The sequence below is a fragment of the Dendronephthya gigantea genome, unplaced genomic scaffold, assembly GCF_004324835.1.
Source record: "Dendronephthya gigantea isolate DGI-Jeju-01 unplaced genomic scaffold, DenGig_1.0 000343F, whole genome shotgun sequence".
NCBI classification, from domain to species: Eukaryota; Metazoa; Cnidaria; class Anthozoa; order Malacalcyonacea; family Nephtheidae; genus Dendronephthya; species Dendronephthya gigantea.
Window position 1 is genome coordinate 53,162 of NW_021163353.1, and position 19,446 is coordinate 72,607.

General features: G+C 35.9%; 1 protein-coding gene and 1 long non-coding RNA gene across 11 annotated transcripts; both read left to right on the forward strand.

Annotated features, from left to right (window-relative positions):
* Positions 1-740: 740 nt before the first annotated feature.
* LOC114542261 lies at positions 741-10,494 on the forward strand. Of its 9 annotated transcripts, none has more exons than XR_003689552.1 (16): positions 1,275-1,314; positions 1,474-1,515; positions 1,850-1,924; positions 2,033-2,099; positions 2,292-2,338; positions 2,777-2,864; positions 2,947-3,054; positions 3,199-3,239; positions 3,522-3,599; positions 3,794-3,869; positions 4,342-4,452; positions 4,637-4,704; positions 4,931-5,032; positions 5,185-5,225; positions 5,641-5,920; positions 10,283-10,466. XR_003689552.1 is itself a non-coding variant. In XM_028561934.1 (3 exons), exons 1-3 carry the CDS (start codon positions 5,222-5,224, stop codon positions 10,353-10,355), a joined length of 357 nt encoding a protein of 118 aa, XP_028417735.1. In that variant the 5' UTR covers positions 5,125-5,221; the 3' UTR covers positions 10,356-10,494. The 9 variants fall into 9 exon arrangements, 1 of the variants encoding a protein (XP_028417735.1); XR_003689555.1 differs by lacking the exon at positions 2,033-2,099 and adding an exon at positions 3,371-3,424; XR_003689550.1 differs by lacking the exons at positions 1,275-1,314; positions 2,033-2,099 and adding an exon at positions 741-781.
* A 4,661-nt stretch (positions 10,495-15,155) lies between these two features.
* LOC114542254 lies at positions 15,156-18,114 on the forward strand. Of its 2 annotated transcripts, XR_003689543.1 has the most exons (5): positions 15,156-15,766; positions 16,585-16,700; positions 16,778-16,803; positions 17,222-17,357; positions 17,924-18,114. It is a non-coding gene; the product is annotated as an uncharacterized LOC114542254 (long non-coding RNA). The 2 variants fall into 2 exon arrangements; XR_003689542.1 differs by lacking the exon at positions 16,778-16,803.
* Positions 18,115-19,446: the final 1,332 nt, after the last annotated feature.

Genomic DNA, 19,446 nt, shown 5'->3' on the forward strand with positions numbered 1-19,446 from the left:
TGCTTTAAAACGAGGCAATGAATGTTATTCTTGTGTGCTTACAACAGGTAAACTTTTCCATCATAATATATCATCTGGTATTAAGTTTCGATTGAAGTACAACTTTCTTGATTTTCTAGAAATTGGAATGGGAGGTGTTCTATGTTGTTCTGAGAAACTTTCCAGAGGCACTGCAGATAAAAACTTGATACATTCTTGAAAGCACTACTTACGTTTAATATGTACAGTGTTATCTAAAATGGTAGAGGAAGTAAAGTTGTGCACTTTTCACACCAAAATCATGAACTAAAAATTTTACTTTGCATTCAGGTTTGAAATTATGATTTTCTTCCTGGATTATTTCGTGTTCCTCATGATATGCGCCGACCTCATTTGTACGCTAGAATTTTTCCAGTACGGTTCTTATCCTTCAGTTTTTTGCATCTATCATAATATCTTACCATAACTATACCAAAACCATACTATACCATAACCATACCACAACATATCATATAATCATATCGTATAATCATATCATACCATAACTAACCATAACCAAATCATACCATACGATAACCATATAATTCCAAAATTATATCACACCATACCATACCATGACCAAATCATACCATACGATAACCATATCATACCATAATTATATCACACCATACCATACCATAACGAATTTATACCATAAGTGTATCATACCATACTAATAATTTAATTGGATATTTTATTGTAACATGTGAAGGTATTAACAGAGCTGTGTACGTACCACATTTTCATTGGTCAAGATGAACAAGTAAGAACCTGCTTGACTTTATTTTCAGCCGTTGTCTGTTCTCGCTTAAACGTTGTTGTATATTTCGTCTAGTTTTGTCTGATGCGTACTTTGCAGATTAGTTTGGTTGCTCATTCCGCGACGTTATGCGTATCCTGTCTCACCATATGTATGTTAGAAATGCCTTGCCAGTTATGGCAAGGTAAGGCTACTTAAGATAGTCCGGAATTTGAGACTTTTTTATGTCCATTAGCACTTTGTAAAGAATGAAGTTGATTTAAGTAATTGCAGCGTTTTCTAAGTTTATTGCTTTGGAGATATTTGAAATCGTGCCTTGATAATGCACTCAGTGAATTTACAGAAATGTATTTCAACAAACTCCAGCCTAAATGTAACGTCTCTTGTTATGCGAGATACTCCTTCACAAATACAAGGTTTTTTGAGCAATAATTCTAAATTTTCGTTCCTTAGACTGCTCCCAACATATCTGGAAAAGTTTACTAAACTTTCGCCAACGCCTCAAGTTGTCATACCACTGTTAGAATTTCTCTCTGGTATGGTTCTTAAAGTTTCGTAAATTAAGAAATCTTTTGCGAAATATCAATGTACCCCCTAAAGAGAGGATTCTGATTGAGCAATTCTGCCGCTAACCATAGTTGATCGCCTTTTTGTACAATCAGCTGTGTTAAAAATCTCGTATTTCTGTTTACCAGATGATGGAGATTTGGATAAACAGGAAATCGCATACATAAAAGGTATATGTATAGCTTTCGGTTGCCAGTCATGATATCAGGATTGAAACCGCACATCAAAATGGGCCTCTTGTAAATATAATCAATAAAATATACCTGGAACGTGTAGTAGGTGAAGCCACGAATGGAAATTGAGGAATACTAAAATGGTGGCTAGGAATATTTTTGTATACCTCTTCTCAGCTGTACGCAGTTCATTGAACAGCTAGTGATTTGCATCGGTTATCAAGCCAATCAGATTACGGCTAGTTCATTTATAATACCCAGCCTCCTCTTTTGACGTGATTTGCTAGCCTGATTTCGTATTATAATTGGGTCAATTTTGTTTATTTTCCAGGCTTGGTCTTGAAGCTAGAGGAAGAATTGCATACTGTAACATCTTCATCCTCCAAATAATTACACATCCCGGCAGGTGCAGTATACAATTTATTTGAAAACATTGTTGAAACAAGCATTATATGACTGCAGCCTCGTTAGAAATGCCTTAACTTTTGCAGTCTTTTGTCTTTTTGTCACCCAGTTACATTTTCGAACTTCTGGTCAAAGTACGAAATCACTCGAGAAAGTGATTTCATTTTCCGTTGCAAGTGAGTTTATGAAGTGGTTTCCGAGCTTGTTTCAACATTTCATTTGTTAAATTTGGATGTGCAAAGAATTTTAGGCGATTATCGAGTTGGAGCAAGCTCTGCATGATTCAATATGCCAGTATTGCAGCAACCTATTGTTAAAACTGGGAAATGAAATGCATACATTATTTAAGCAAATCTTCTTCAATGTAGATCAAATTGGTGGTGCAATACAAAGACAGTTCGCGGACGCCTTGAAAGTACGTATACAGTAGTCTTTGACATGATAGAAGACTTAGTGGTAGAAATTTGGGGAAAGGGCTCGTATGTTGATATTTTTTGACGTTTATTGCTGTAATAGCTTTCTTGTAGCTCCACTTATCTACATGTCTTCAAGCAGTCGTTAACCTGGTTTCCTTTGTGTCGTAATTGTTGTAAACAATCATTTTCGTAAACAATCATTTTCACGGATAAAATCTAGTCCAATCTTTCCACATTATTGCATCCCAGGTAGTTTTTCAGAACAGCGATGCATTAGGGTCGAGCGAAAAGAAAGATGTGCAACAAGCTGGCACATTTACGGTGCAATCATCTCAACCTGTGTGTATTAAAAGTAAACTCTGCATGGCAGGTAGTTAATGAAAAATGAGACAATTCATGTATTGCTGTAGCCAAATTAAGTTTCTTGTGTTTTTTAGGTTCATGTTCAACAGCAAGCGAATGACGGTTGGAAGAGGAAGCAACTGGATGTTTGGTCAACCAGCAAAGCAGCTGGTGGCGACAAAGGTGATCAATTACGTCCACCATAACATTAAGCTACAAGATGATCTTTTGTATAGTCATTTTTTAATAACGGTGATTGATTTAGGAAACCTATAAGGGCTTACCAGTGGAACTTCAAAATCTACATGTCATTAAGAAACATCAGATGTTTGTTGGAATCCTCAAAAGTTCTAAACTCTTCGTACAAAAACAGGTAGAAATTTTTTTAGTATATATTTTGAAAGGAGAGTCTCTAACCCCTCATCGTTTCTGGATTACTACTACTTTGAAGCGGTGTACATGCAATAATACCACTACACTATCAGTGGCAATTCTAAGGGCGTCCCCTTTTCCACAGGAACAACGTGAACTACTTGACAAAAATGGGGATTGCAATAGGTAAGTTAAAAAAATTAAATCGTAGGAAAATGTCTGGTTTCATATTACCTTTTAATATAAAATTTGTGTAGGTTCGTCCCGATGAATTGTTCGTCTCTTGTATAAATACAGCTAATGTGATTTTTATACAGATTAATCTTACTGGACCTTTTGATGGTGCTTCCTTAGATCGAAATTCTAAATCGGTTAGGGTTTTGTGTGTTGTTAAAACTGATATAGGAACGATATTTCATATCCTAGTCCGTTACGTTAATTCACAATGATTATCCTTTGTTTTGTAAGAGTTTTGGTCTATGGAACCGACTTGAGACACAAAAAACTATTTTTGTTGAGCCACGACGAAAAAACGAATTTACAGAGGTTAGTTCTATTGCCATCCAGCGAAATCTTAAGACTAGACTTTTTAACAAATGAATATATAGTTAAACAGTTCATCTGTACGTTTTTACGAGGACGAAAAACGGATCATTTTGATCAGGAGGTTATGTTCAACTAAATAACTCGCAATGAACAAGCTGATTGAGGTTTATCAAAGGATTTATGGTCTGTTTTAGGCAATGGAAGGATTTTATGAAAACGTTTGCAACCCAGAGAACAAGGGTGCTGTTTCTTGTTGTTTGCTAAAGAAAGGTATGGTGTCTACTGTATTTTTTCGACGTATTAATACCAAAGTCTTTAAACACATACATTTAAGACGGCTTGTCAAGTTTAAAACCTTGTATAGTAATAAGCTTGTTGGCGAATCTGCTAAAAACCTGTCAGATTTGGTGGAAATAAGTAATAATTTCATGTCCAGTGTCCGCGAATATAATCCTTGATTCAAATCTTTTAGTATAAGCAATTAGGTCAGGGTTAGGGTGAGGTTTAGAATTAAAAGTTAGGAATAATTTCGTGCATCCTGGACATGAAACAAGCTATGGACATGAAACTATGATCGAAACATACAAGTCAAACACATCCTGATAACAGACCGTCAAAAAAATTGATACGAGCCTCGGATGTTTTACAAGAAACTCCTGTGTTTCTCACGTTTAGGTAAGCAAAACCGGGAAACGAAGATTTAACTGTTGAAATTGACGTTTTCTATTGTTTTATGTTTGAGACCGAACGTATGTGTGCCAGGATCAGGTGACCAGCTGTGCATTCACCCCCAGGTTCTTGAACAAGAAACACACACGGCCAAGGCAAGTGTAAATGACTTCATTGACCGTTGGTAAGTAGGTTTGTAGCTCAAATTCTACATACCATGTACCCATTTTCTTACACGGTCGATACACTGAATAATTTACTATCTACTGTATAGGTGCACAGGTTGTATAACCACCCTCGCAATATTTTGCCCTTAAAATAAGGTAGTAATCCCCACAGTTCATGAAAGTTCTCTTGACTATTTTCAGAGGCATTTGTGCTGTACAAAGGTGTTATCATGCAAAGACGTGTCATTACTATAATTTGCTGCAACAAGGTACTACCACTAAGAGATGTTTATATTGGGCTATTCGGCCATTGCCATTGGCGTATACAGTATCGTCAGATATTGTTTGGTATTCACTATATTAAATATACACACTAAATTTAGGCTCAACTCAACATATATATGCATGAGCGATATACTTATGCTGATCGGATTCATATCTCTACAATTACGTGTAACTGCAGGAAATTTAATCGGAACTTATTTCATCCTACAGCGATATACCAGTGGAACTTCAAAATCCACATGTCATCAAGAAACATCAGATGTTTGTTTGAATCCTCAAAACAGTACCCGACTCCGCAGTTTTAAATTCTTCGTACGAAAACAAGTAGAAATTTTGTAATATATTTTGAAAGGAGAGTCTCTAACCCCTCTTCTTTTCTGGATTACCACTATTTTAAGCGGTGTACATGCTATAATACCACTACACTATCAGTGGCAATTCTAAGGGCGTCCCCTTTTCCACAGGAACAACGTGAACTACTTGACAAGCCTGGGTATTGCAATGGGTAAGTTACAGAAAAATAAAATCGGAGAAAAATGTCTGGTTTCATATTATCTTTTATTATAAAATTTTTAATATCTTGAAGTTAATTCTTAAAGAAAATTGTACTACGAGGATGGTTGCTTTCGGATTTTGCGGGAGAATTTAGATAGTTCGATCCTGTGATTTCATGAGTCAAATTTCGCCAGTGTAATATAGTACAAATCAACATAGAAATTCGTATCGTCAATATCGTCAATTAAAGAAACAATAGGGTGAAATGTCAGTATTTTCAAACAGCTTTTGGAAATCAACAGGCAAGAAAACACGTGCTTTATATGTAATAATATAGTGCCTTTATCTATTTCACTTTCCAATCTGACACTGGGATAGTCCGGATGTTTTGCAAAATAAAAGCAGCCTTCTTTCTTCATGTACAGGTCCCTCTGTTCTCCAATGTACGTCACTTCCGGTGAAAAAGCCACGAAAAAAAGCCAACTTTGAGGCCCGAATAAACGAATGCGTCATCGAAGAAAGAATGCGTCAACAGCGCGCCATAATTAAGCGTTCGACCGCATCTGAAGCTTTACCTCGAAAGGTCGCAGAGAGTGTAACAAACGAAAACTGCTCACCGAGAAACATTCTGCGAAATGGTGCAACATTGCTAAAGAAGCAAGAGATCTTAGGTCTCGCCTACAGAAACAAACATATATTACGCAGGTATATGAATTACTATGCTAATTGCAACTATTTAAGCATATATAAATACAGATCCAGATTGGTACTGATGGTTGAATGGCTGATATTGGTTGAGCAGGTAATGATACTGTTTACCAGATAAGGTTTTTGAACAATCTGGTGGGAGGTTTCAGTGTGCAATTATGGGCAAAATCCAGGCAATTATATATGCCATATCTTCACCACTTGGCATAGCCAAGATTTAACTTCACAGTTGTGAAGTTAAAATACTTTTTAAGGGTCATAAGTAGCTTTCTTGTTTTTCAAAGCTTTTTTACGACAGTTGAAAAATTAGGTCACTATCCAGTGGATAACTTTATCCATGCACCTTTTGAACAACTGGCCCCAAGGCTGTAAACAGGATTTTTGCCAGGGGGGCACTGTGTGTGTTGAGGAACAGGTGCCCCCCATATAAGGCTTATGTCATCACTGATATAGTGCAAAATTACATGGTTTCTTCCAAAAATATATATAATACAGGTGCTCTATAATAGTGCTATTAGTTTTTATAAAGCTTTTGTAGATTTCAATGAATGTAGGTGACAAATGAAGAAATCCTATATTAGATGTCAACCATATTATAGTCCAAAAGGGTTGCTGGGGCAAACAAACCTCATGATCTGCTGCCAGCATTGTTTTATTTTTTTATTTGCGCTGATGCAAACGCCGTTCAGCAGCCTTCAAGAGTTTTACTAAACAGATTATTGCAATGGACATTTCTATAGGCATATCGTCGATGCCATTCTCTAAATTTTAAAATTCACAATGAAACATGTTGATATCCACATATTAACTCTAAGGGCCTAACTCTAAGGGCCTAACTCCACGGGCGCCTTTTCTCGGCGAAATGCGAAATATTTCGTCTGTTTCTTTTGAATTTTGACCGCTTGAATCAATTAATTATGCATCATTGCTCACAATTCAAAAGAAGCAGGAGAAATATTTCGCATTTCGCTTGAAAATTTAGCCCGTGGAATTAAGGCCGAAGAGAAAAGGGGTGGGTAAAGAAAAATTTGAAGGTACCCAAGGGTGGGTTAAGAAAAAATGGAATAGTGGTTGGGGTGGGTAAAATTTTTTTAGCATAGATAAAATTTATATTATTCTTAAAATACTGAGACTACATGAAATACTGTACAATAATACAATGTACTGTTTTAGGATACTGTCTGTCAGTCATTCAACATCAATGTTATAAACAAGAGCATCCTCAACTGAGGAAAAACTTGCACATTCCACTTGCTCAGCCACTTGTGCTTCATGCCTTTCTTGCACAATCCTTTTTTCTTTTTTAGTTTTGTTCTGGTTTCTTTATCTCTCCTGGCCCGTCTTCTCTTTTCAGTCTTTCGAACATCAGCTGCATCAAACCTCTTCTCAAGTTGATGCATTACATGCTGAACATCATGCATGATCTTTTCAATTCCATTCATCATTTCCTCAATTTGGAAAATTGATTCACAAATAAATTTAATTTCATCACCAGCCCATGAATTTTCCTCCATATGTTCATTATAGAGTTCCTTTTTCCTTGACAACAGTTGATCTTTCAAGGACTTTAATGAACTTATAGTTCCATTAAAATGCTCAACCGCACGTTGGCTTTTGGAGACATCATCTACCTTAACATCTGAAGGGAAGTCATTGTATCTTTTCCACCAAATGGGAATTAACAATTGGGAATCAACAATTGGGAATTAACCCTTCCTGAAATCCACTTACTACATTGAGCCTTTCCTCGTTTAACACAAGTCGGCTTGGTCGTCGTTGGTGTTGTATTCATATTTATATCATTCGTGCCTCCAACGATGTCAATCGATGGCTTTTCAAGACTAGAAAGAGCTTTCTTGAATTTCAACAAATGACCAAGCCAACAATATCAAACATTTGTTGTTTCTCTTCAGCATCCATGGTCTTGATCAACTCCACATCGTCAAAGCCAGTGTCTTTAAAACGCTGCAGATATTCCTCAGTAAATTTCAATGAAGACATAAAATTTTCGAACGTTAAATTCTCAGCCATCTCGAATATTCACTAGATTCTCCTTCAAAACAACAACGTGCCATGTGATTTACAGGAATTCGAGGGACAACTGGGGATTAGACATGATATTCATTATAATTCCCATGAATTCCGATGATGTAAGATCGGGTCAATTTCAGTGCATGGTCAATTTCAGTGGTCAATAATATAATAAATCTCTTCTTGCCAACTTGCTATTATAATACTCAACATAAACGTGCTTCTCGACCAGTTAATACCAGTGTGTGTAATTTCCACGGCTTTCGATTTGGTGGAACATTGACAGGTATACTCGTCAATACCACTTTTTTGTGATATTGTATATAAGCAAACTCGGTGGGGTTGGTTAGGAAAAAACCTGAAAGATTGTTGGGTGGGTCAGGGAAAATTTATTGATGTTGAATGGGTGGGTAAAAATTTTTTTTGGACTTTGGGAGTTTCTCTTCGGTCCCACCCCCGGCCATTAATAATGACCGGTCCCTTAAGACAAACAATTTATGCATACAATTTCAAAAATTACTTACCCTTTCATGATATGAAGAGAACACAAATATATCCACTACATTTTTAACATATTTCCCATTGCTGGAAGCCATCTTGTTCCAATCGCGTGTTCCAGTTCGAGTTGATAAACATAAAACAAATGATTCGCGCGGCCTTTGCTCTACAATGGAGATTACAAGAACATCATTTTCATACAATTGAAACTATGATTGTATATAAATCACAGAGGGTCTATACTGTAGTGTACTAGTGTACAGTATGTATTTTGTGATATCTATAACACAAGAATATACAGAAAAAAATACAGGTTGTTTTCTTTCATATACACATAACACCCTTGTAAGAAAGCTCCATTTTAATGAGATTTATCGAACTAGGATATGTGCGAATTTGTTAGTTTATCATATTCCACAACAATTTCAAAGATTTACTTGCCTTTTAAATTCTGATTTTCCTGTTGGACGGGATAGTGAAGCGAAAAACATTTGATGAGAATATTCGAAGTGTATACAGCAAACAACAGCTGAACATCACGTGTTTTATGTAGAACGAAGTTTGGCTGTGAATAGCCATTTATAAATCTTCAATCTCTTTACACCTAGGTTGAAAGAAAGCTCGATTTTAATAAGATTTATCGGACTAGGATATCATGGCCGTAAAACGCCATATTGCCACTGGATTTAAATTTACTATATTTGCGAATTTGTCAGTTTATCATATTCTACAACAGTTCCAAAGATTTACTTGCCTTTTCAATTCCGATTTTCGTGTTGGACGGGATAGTAAAGCGAATTGAAGAAATACGATCATACTGTCATACATTTGATGAGAATATTCGAAGTGTATAGAGCAAACAACAGCTGAAATCATGTGTTTTATGTAGAACGAAGTTTGGCTGTGAATAGCCATTTATAAATCTTCAATCCCGTTTACACCTAGGTTGAAAGAAAGCTCCATTTTAATGAGATTTAACTAGGATATCATGGCAGTAAAACGCCATATTGCCACTGGATTTAGATTTACTATATTTGCGAATTTGTCAGTTTATAATATTCTACAACAATTTCAAAGATTTACTTGCCTTTTAAATTCTGATTTTCCTGTTGGACGGGATAGTGAAGCGAAGAAGTACGATCAAGTGTATAGAGCAAACAACAGCTGAACATCACGTGTTTTATGTAGAACGAAATTTGGCTGGGAATAGCCATTTATAAATCTTCAATCCCCTTTACACCTACGTTGAAAGAAAGCTCCATTTTAATAAGATTTATCGAACTAGGATATCATGGCCGTAAAACGCCATATTGCCACTGGATTTAAATTTACTATATTTGCGAATTTCGGTCAGTTTATCATATTCTACAACAGTTCCAAAGATTTACTTGCCTTTTCAATTCCGATTTTCCTTTTGGACGGGATAGTTGACCCATTCAAGAGAGATGTAAAGTATTATTTAATTTTGACTTATCCGCCGTTTAAGCTAAACGGCATTGATACAACCGGGCCCGGGACTATAAGTAAATGTGTGGAGCTGTATTATTATTATAAATGCAGACTGTCTTAGAGCGTTTTGAGATCGTTTAGATTGTTGTACGAGAGTTGTTTCATGAAATTGTTGTAAATTGAAAATAGAAGTAAAACCAGCGTGTGCAGGTTAATTTACTGAAGGAAGCTTGCCAAGAATTTAGTGAAAATATTTGACAAACTTTAAACAGTTTTCATTATTGGCTGAATACCAACTGTATATTTACGGTCTACACAAAGGTCTCGGAGATGTCAATTTCAAAACAAAAAGTCAATTTCGTTTAAACTATGTACTTAAAGCACGGTTTTTACCCTGGGTGACACATTGGACGAGACGAGGCAGCTCGTCGTGAAGAGAAGCGTGGCGTCATAGAATTTCACGTCGTTGGGAACTGGCTGCGAGGACAGCTCTCTCAAAAGAATATTATGTGGTTGATTGGCTTGACAAAAAGTATTTTCATATCAACTAACGCGAATGCCGAAAGAATATATGACGAGATTGGTTTTGATCAGTAAGTGAACCAGTAAATTTTAGCTGCAAACTATTGGCACGGTCAAAATGGATGCGCTGTGCTTTAAATTGCTGTGCATCAAATTGGACGCAGGCACCAATTTTAGCTGTCCCGTGCTAATAAATTGACTACATCATTCTATAAAGAGCTTCTTGCTAATTTAGATGTTTTGGTTGTTGAATGTATGCAAATATCATCGTAGATAAATTGTACTGATAATTTGCTCACTTTAACTTAATCTAATGATCTGCCATCTGAGCCACTTTGTTTAGCAACAAGAGAACGAGACACATTTTTACGGCACCCATGTATAAAAACTATCGCACAAGGTAAATTTCATTCAGTCTCGAACAACGGGTTTTCACTTGTGTTAAACATTACAGACATTAAAATAATCTCCGGTTTTCTTAAACACCGTTTAAAAAATTGAAATCTGGATTATAATCACGCATTCATAAATGGAAAAAATTGCGATTAGCTAGTATTTTTGTCCAATTGGCTTCTAATATCCGCTTGCATTAAAATATGTTTGCTAATTTGCATGCTAGCCCGGACAAATAATTATGATCTTATTAACTCTCCTTCTTTCGGCGTTCTGTGAATATAAATTGTTTTTAAATGCAAGCGTAAATTGAATATACTAACCAAAGCCAAAGCGTAAATTGAATATGTTAACACATTGAATTTTTTTAACATACACTCGATCTTTTTAATTTTAAAATGTCGTGCCAGTGGTAGGCATGATATCTCTTGAAGAAGGATTCGATTGGATTTTATAACTTATTGTATTACTTATATATAATAAATGTAATATTACACTAACTCCGGTAAACTCGAACCCCCGCGGTAACTCGAACAATTTTCCTTTGCCCTTGGGGGTTCGAGTTAGCGAAGAAATTCTGTATTTTAAAAGCTCACTCAAATTTTATGAGTGGGAGTCATAACATTTCCATGGCGGTATTTCCACTGGAATAAGAGCTTAATTTTCAGTGTTTTTCGTTAAATCTTTGTATCAACTAAGAAATAACTTTCTCTTTGATCGGTGATGACAAAATTTGTATGTCACACTCAATGAGTGAGTGTAACACGGCCTACAGGCGATAGTGTGGATACGGAAGAATTACTGATAATCGTTTGACATTTATCTGTTTTGAGAGCGTAATGTCCAAAATTTTTGTATTGTGTAATTAGACAGAAATTCTAGTTTCTACAGGGATCGTTTATGAAAAGTATGGGTTATGGTTGTCGCAGATAAACTACCTGAGGTAGAAATTTTAGCAACATCTAGTCAAGAATTGTGTGACAGGCAGGAGATGATTGCATTTTCTCATTGCTTTTCTGCAGTTGTCAGCATTAAAATTGGATCTTGCCAGTCACGCAAAACCTTTGAATACGTACAATCCAGAAAGTCAGTTTATACAAGACCTTCGAGAGAAAAATGAGTGTACTTTCTGACGGTTTTGAAATACTATCTTTATTTGTGTTTAGAATCTTAATAATCACGACTGCCGTAGAACATTCTAAATCTACTGAATTAATTGAAACGTATAGATCGTGCATGATGTAACCCAACCACTGTCAGTTGTTAGACCATATATAGAATGCATATCTCTTGCTGTCCTGGTCCACCTAAAATAACGTGATATAGCTATGACGCCTGTCTATGGAGATTTATTTCATTCCAAACCGTTCACAATTGGTAAATTACGACCTTTTCCAAAACAGTAAATTGATTGCGGCTTGAAAACCTAAAATTTCTCATCAACACATAACAAACTTTAAATTCACTTCATAAAATTTGAATGATTTAGTCAGGATTTGAATTTTAAACGTTTTCCTCTTTTTTTCAGAAATCTTTGGTATGAAGGGAGTTGTATCGTCAGCTGAAGGATTACACACCAAACTACGTCAAGCTGCTCAACGGATTAATGGATTAACAAAAGAACGCAAACAGTTGATTAAAATGGGAAATAAGCTGAGAGCTGAATTGTTGAAATATAAAGGTATTTGAAGGAATTTTGGTATATCTATTAAAATGGCATTAATATATAGACGTTAGTCGAAATAAATTACTGTAAGAATGAATTGAATACATTTTTCGTATAGTCATGACGCGTAGCTTCTGTTGTTCGCAAAAGACTAACTGCATGCATGTGCAAAGAGAACCCGCGATGATTACGTCACTACCACATGTAGGTAGTGACACGTGACCGGGCCCCAGAACACTGCGGCAAAACGTCTGGGCACACGCCGGTCGGTTATAAGCATATTGGGAAATTTTCAATTGGAATTGTTGAAACAAAACATGCATGTTCATTGATAAAATATAAGTTAAACTTGTACTTCAAAATGTACCAAAAACAAGTGGACTAAACATTCGTTTAATGTGTCCTGGCATTTAAATATGAAATAAAATTGTAATGCAGATTAAAAATACAAAACAATCGCACCGTAACCATTTTCTTCACCTGGGCGGCATATATTTAGGCGTATGGCAAATTTCACGTTGATATTACAATGTAAAAGCTAGGAATAAGATTCAGTTTTGTGCGTTTTAGACAAGAAACAAAATTATCATCATCAAAGTATTTATACCAATTCATTTATTCAACGCGGGACATAAGAAGCAAGTGATTTCGAAATTATCAGTAACGACGAAGAATTTTTGATACTACGCACGTGCCCCCCCCAAAAGAAAAGAATCCTAGGGCCCAAAAGTGCCGGGGTTTTGGTGAAAAATGCCTTTTTGGAAATGGTAATTCTGTAAATACAACTTTAAAATCGAAGGTGGCCTTTTTTGTTTCCAATGTACGCCCAGGGCCTACAGGTACGCCCACTTACCCGTTCCTAATCTTTGTGTAGACCATGATGAATATAAACCACACTACAGTCACTACTTACTAGTCGTGTCTTTGGTGCTTTGGCAATAAAACCGTCCCTATACATATTTTTAATTGCCCTTTCTATTAGTTAGAGCCCGCCCCCCAATCTCGGTATTCTCCCTACGCCATTGAGAATGGAAATTTCGGTTATTTACGGAAGAAAGATCGCTTTGAAACACTATAAATATGCCAAAAGCTTTGAAATAAAAGTCAAACGGTAAAATACGCGCAAGACTTAATTCTTCCACGCGGCGAATCCGGCTTGATTTTGTTAAATCAATTTGGACATATTTTTGACCGTTTATTAGCTTTTATTCAATTTTCTGTTTCTTTGTGCGTGAGGACAGTTTTCGGACATACGACACATACGGTGCGTTTTAATATGTGCACCCAGGTATATGTGAATGTACGCTTTCTGAGCATACTCGATCGAAGCTAAACGACACTGCATGCATACATATTCTGTGACTTGATCAAAATTATATTCGAATGTACGCAAGCAAAACGACACACTGACACAGCTCGCTTTTTTTGTTTACTCGATCCGTGTTGTGAACGCCTTTTAAGGCGTATTAAAGGTTACGTCTGCGGAACGAAAGAAGTATCTAAGCGATAAGCATTTGTGTTTTAACCGTGCCGATCATTGTGCTTCTGATTGCCGAAGCCGATTTTTTTGTACCAAATGTAAGCGTAGACATCATACCTTGATTTGTGACCTCCCGGGTGATACGAAGCCTCCTGCTGCGCCCTTTAATGACATGCTACTTAGTCTTATAGTTCTGTCGTTTATCCTGTCGTAGTTGTTAATATAAATAGTGTTAAATGTCGCGCCGTAATCGACACGGGGGCGGGAAGTTTCTACGCCTCGTCTGCATTGCTCCACAAAATAAAAGCGAAACCCAAAAAACGAGAAATGCGTCATATAGAAATGATTATTATTGAAAAAATTTCCAGGTAGTTTAGAGCAACTTTTGTGAAGGCTGAGCAACTAGCATCAATGTTCACGTTTTGACAATGAAATAGCAATGCGACACCCCTTAATTGTTCGTGAAATCATTTTTCCAAAACGGTGAAATCTAGACACAAATTGGTACGTGATAGGGGGGGGGGTTGCTCTCGTTGAAAGAAGAATTTACGCCGATCCGACATCTTTTGTCCAAAACGGAAGTACTAATTTCACAAACCTGTCTGGGGTGTTTTTTTGGCGAACATACATTAAAATGATGGAATGGTATGGATGAAAAAAAAGTCAGTCACCCTCTACGGCATTGCATACCCAGGTAATCTGAGTGAAAAAATCAACGAATAAGAAGCCATATCCTTTGCTTCACTGAAGACTGGCTTATCATATCCTTCATATCATATAACTGCGGCATTTGAAAAATTTTAGTTAGTTCATTATTTCAATGTAAAAATGCATTTGTTTTTTCGTCAAAATCAATTAGAATTTTTATTTTTGCCCGTTTTACATTAAAAAATGTTGAGTTTAGAACTACTCAGTTTGTGCAGGCGCCTTTTGACGTATTTGAAGCCATGACTAACCAGCTGATCTGAGATCATGACATCATAAAGCGTCTTATAAATTTCACATATATTGCAACTCAACAAACTATAAAACTTTCATCAGAAGTGAATTCAATCCGACAAAATTGGATCGTATGAACAGGTTGACTTCCAGGATTGGATTTTAAAATTTGATCAAAGCGTATGTACGCCTATGTATCTATTCTTACGTAATCTCCGACCACGCGGGACCAGCGTAGTTTTGCGTGACACACGTGGGGCGATCAATGCACAAAACAGCTTTACCAAATCAAAGAAAAATATTATATAGAAACTAGAAATTTTTCTTCAATGAATGTATTTTAGCACAATATGAAGCTTAAATAGGCGGGCTAATCGCTGTATATACTATACTAGATGTACTGTCCGCCGCAAAACAATCGCAAACTGTCGAAATATATCAGCAAACTGTGCTGAAGTTGGCATGACCTTCGTGCACTCAATGTGTTATTAATATGCTGCAAATACCAATGTCTGCAAACGATTCAGACTCCGTGGTTTTACAGAAGGAAAAAGAATGGCGTGAAGCTTCTCAACTCAGAGTTCAGGCACTGGAAGAAACTATAGCTGAAAAAGATAGGGAGTTCAGACACTAGGAAAAGTTGAGATTTCGTAAGTTGAAGGATGATTTTGAGTATAACTTCAAACCTATATTAGAACGAGATCAAGAGTTAGAGAAATATGATACGGTGATTGGTAAAGTTAAGGAAGAGGAGCACGTTAAGACTGCTCAAGTTAGTGAATTGTGTGTGAAGATTGATGAATTCAACATCAAATTACAAAATGAACAGAAGTCCAAAGAGGAGCTACAGAAACACTACCAAAAGGTAAATTTTTTAATTTTTTTATTTTGATGAATCGATTCTGCATACAAAAATATTTAAATGAAAACAGGATAAAATTAATTGAGCTAGGAGTCTGTTAAAACCTTTAACAGGCTTTTTAATTTAAACCCCTAGTTGCAATGGCTTGGTGCAATATAGTTGAACATAGTGACATTGGTGTCTAATATTAAATTGTGAAGATGAAATTAATTACATTTGATAAAAGATAAATATATAAAAGCTAACTGTCTTATATTTACATGAAGAGAAGTTACAATTGTGTAATATACACTTAATGTATGCTCCCGAGGGAAATGGTGAATTTTGTTTTTCCAAGAGTCTGACTGAAGGGAAAACATAACTCACTATTTCCAAAGGTAGTGTACATTAAGTGTTTTGTTGTATAGGAACGAAAACATAAATGTTACACAACAATTTTATTTAAAAAAGAAACCCACTTTACTTTGTTATGACAAGAAGCAGGCAACAATTTTTCACTAATTGGGGCACTCCTTTCGTTGCCTTATGTAGTTAGTCCTCCGATAAGGTTTATGAAGTTTTGTTGAATTTCAATCGTTACATATAGTTGTGCTGTATACGTGTACATATGTGCAAGAATAAATTTATCCTGTGATATGGCTAGCAACAAAAAGCAACCCTGTAATTGACTGAGAACAAACTGGGCAGCCATTAAGCATAATTAGAACTGTTCCAGAATAGCTGCAGCTGAGCTGCAAGCTTTCTCTTCTGCTTGTCTTTCTTCACTAGCTATATGTTTAATTCTGATATGTTCAACAAATGATATGGTTAATTATGTCTAGAGATTGCAAGAATATCAGAATCAATTTAAAGCTTTTCAAGAAGAGAAAGATAATGTAGTTGCTAAAGAACGGGAGGAGCTTTCGTCTTATCGGAAAAATCTGGAGCTACAATTAAGGTAATCTAGTTCACCTCATGCAATCATTGTTTGTAACTGGAATACCATCAGAGCTCTTAAAGACATTTAAATTTTAGGTGATCATAATTAATGAACTCTAAAGGTAGGGTACACTGATGCTAATTAATGTAAACCATGTTTAAACAAACACCTTGTTTACATTTTCACTCACTACATTTCTAAAAATATCAAGAGCAGTCAGAATAGTTGACACTATTTTGGTTTGCTATAGTTCTAAATGAGAGCTGGAGTTTATGTTCCGAAAAGTAAAAAATGTGCTAAATTTCAGAAATTTTAAATCAAGTAGTCTACCCATATTGTTACAAGCAGAACTGATGTGAAGAAGTCACTGTAAACTACCTTTTAGTATCAGTAGAGATATATTACATGCAATGTATGCCAATGTGCAATTATGAACTTTGAGAACTTACTGAGGCTATAATTAATAATGAGTTACAGTGATTATGTTAATAAAGCATTTTTTAAAATATTGGTTAAAAATCAACATTTTGATTTTTTAGAGCAACAGAAAAAGATTGTGAGTTTCGTCATCCAGAAAATGTCAGTAATTTTGATGAAGCAATAAGAAAAAGAGAACAAGAATATCGATCAAAACTGGATGAAACAAGAAGTCTCTTATTGTCAAATGACCTTAAGGTAATAATTTATACTCATTACAACTATTACAGGCCTATCTGCATGCTTTCCATTTGCCAATATATACCTCAAATACAATATTACCACCATTTTATTACTGAAGCTCCCTTCTCCTTGGACCTTTTTTTCATCTCTCTCCAAAAAACCTCCTGTGCACTTTAAACACTACATGTTGTGGCTTTAAACTATTTCACCACATAGACCAGTTGTTTAAGGCCATTTTGTGATGACTAATACTAAGAATATTACATGATGTGCATTGTAAACATACAAGGTGTGTGTGTAACTGTTTTCCTCAGTTAAACTATCTTGCTACCAACAAGGTTTCGCTTTTTCCCTAACTTCTTGACGAATTTAGGAATTCGCTCTCTGAGCTAAATTTTACCTATGTAGTCTAGATGCTTAAACGAGTGCATTTGGTCAAACGAGACTACCGAGCCAAACGTATAAATTAATTGCCCGTCATAAATTAGGCTTTTGGTTTAAAGTACATATCTAGAAAGTGCTTTGTGGGATGGTTTGTCGATCATTGTCACTTGTCTTTAATAATTGACAGGTTTTTTTAGATCTGAAGTTTAACAAAAGAACTGGAGTTAATGCGATGTGATAGTCGTCGATGTAAAGAGGAACTCGACAAGAGAGAACTGAGAACTCGGGAGCTGAAGAAGGTGCTTGAAGAAAAAGATTGGATGCTTTCTGATTTGGAAAACACTCATAAGTATAAGGTCACAGATCTCGAAGCACAACTGGAAAATATGAGGAGATGGGAGACAACTTACAGGAGGATTTTAAAAGGAAACATGCCGAATTGGATCGCTTTGCTCGGGAAAAAGAAGAAATGTTGGCCAACGCTAAAAAGTAAGTCGCTATTGCAAATGTAGTCTAAGGCTTAATAACCGAGCTAAAAACCTTACGAAACTGGTAACACAGTAAGTTTTTTCTCTGGTGATATAGTTTTCTTAGTAATTTGCCTTGTTTCCATGAACTGGGCAAAACTGGTAACACAGTAAGTTTTTCTCTGGTGATATAGTTTTCTTGAGTAATTTGCCTTGTTTCCTTGACATTTATATATATAATAATAATATTATAATTATATATATATATATATATATTATATATATAATATATATATATACACAGAGTGTATCAAAAAAATGTCCCAAATGTAAAATTTCCGTTTTTCAGAATATTTTGCAGAATTTGGCAAATTTTTGTGTTCCTAGAGATAGTTAAGACTTATCTGGTATACCTAGGCCAAGTTTGGTTTTTCATTAACAAAGTTATGTTACCGGGGGGTGTTCCTTTCCACTGATATTGAGAGGGCTTGCGCGCGAAAATATGAAGCTGAAATTGAGATATTATTTACCTGTCTAAAATAGGAAAGCTTTTTAATAAATTGTCAAGTTTCAGGAAAAATAATGCAAACTGGGAGCAACGCGCGACCCCTAAAAGTGACAAATATTTTATTGCAAGCAGTGGATTAAATGCATGGTTGATTTTAGCGTAACCGATCTCATACAAGGTGGGCAAATGAATAAATTAAAGCGAGAAACGAAACAAGAAGACGAAGCGATTTAATAACAAGATTTTTATTCGTGATGTTAATCCTCAACATTTCCACCATTTCTTTCTAAGCAAACTGCGGCTCGTGTGAGCATGGTAAACACTGAACGGCGAACCATTTGTCTGTCTTGCCTCAAATTATCCATTTCGTTCGAAATTCTTTCTTGCAAATCGCCTACACTACCACCGGCAAATCTAGGCGAATGGACAGACAAACGGTCCACTGTTCAGTGTTTAGCATGCTCAGACAAGCGTAGAATGAAATGGTGGACATGCTGAGGGTTAACATCACGAATAAATCGCTTTGTTTTTGTGTTCAGTTTCTCGCTTTAATTTATTCATTTGCCCAGCCTTACATGAGATCGGTCACGCTAAAATCAACGATGCATTTAATCCACTGCGCGCAATGAAATATTTGTCACCTTTAGGGGTCGCGCGTTGCTACCAGTATGTATTATTTTTCCTGAAACTTTATTAAAAAGCTTTCCTACTCTTATACAGCTAAATAATATCTCAATTTCAGCTT

Bases quoted from the DNA above. Each gene is read 5' to 3' on its own strand.
- LOC114542261 (XM_028561934.1), top strand. The intron at 5,921-10,282 runs GTATATGAATTA...ATGTACTTAAAG, and splicing joins AACAAACATATATTACGCAG to CACGGTTTTTACCCTGGGTG.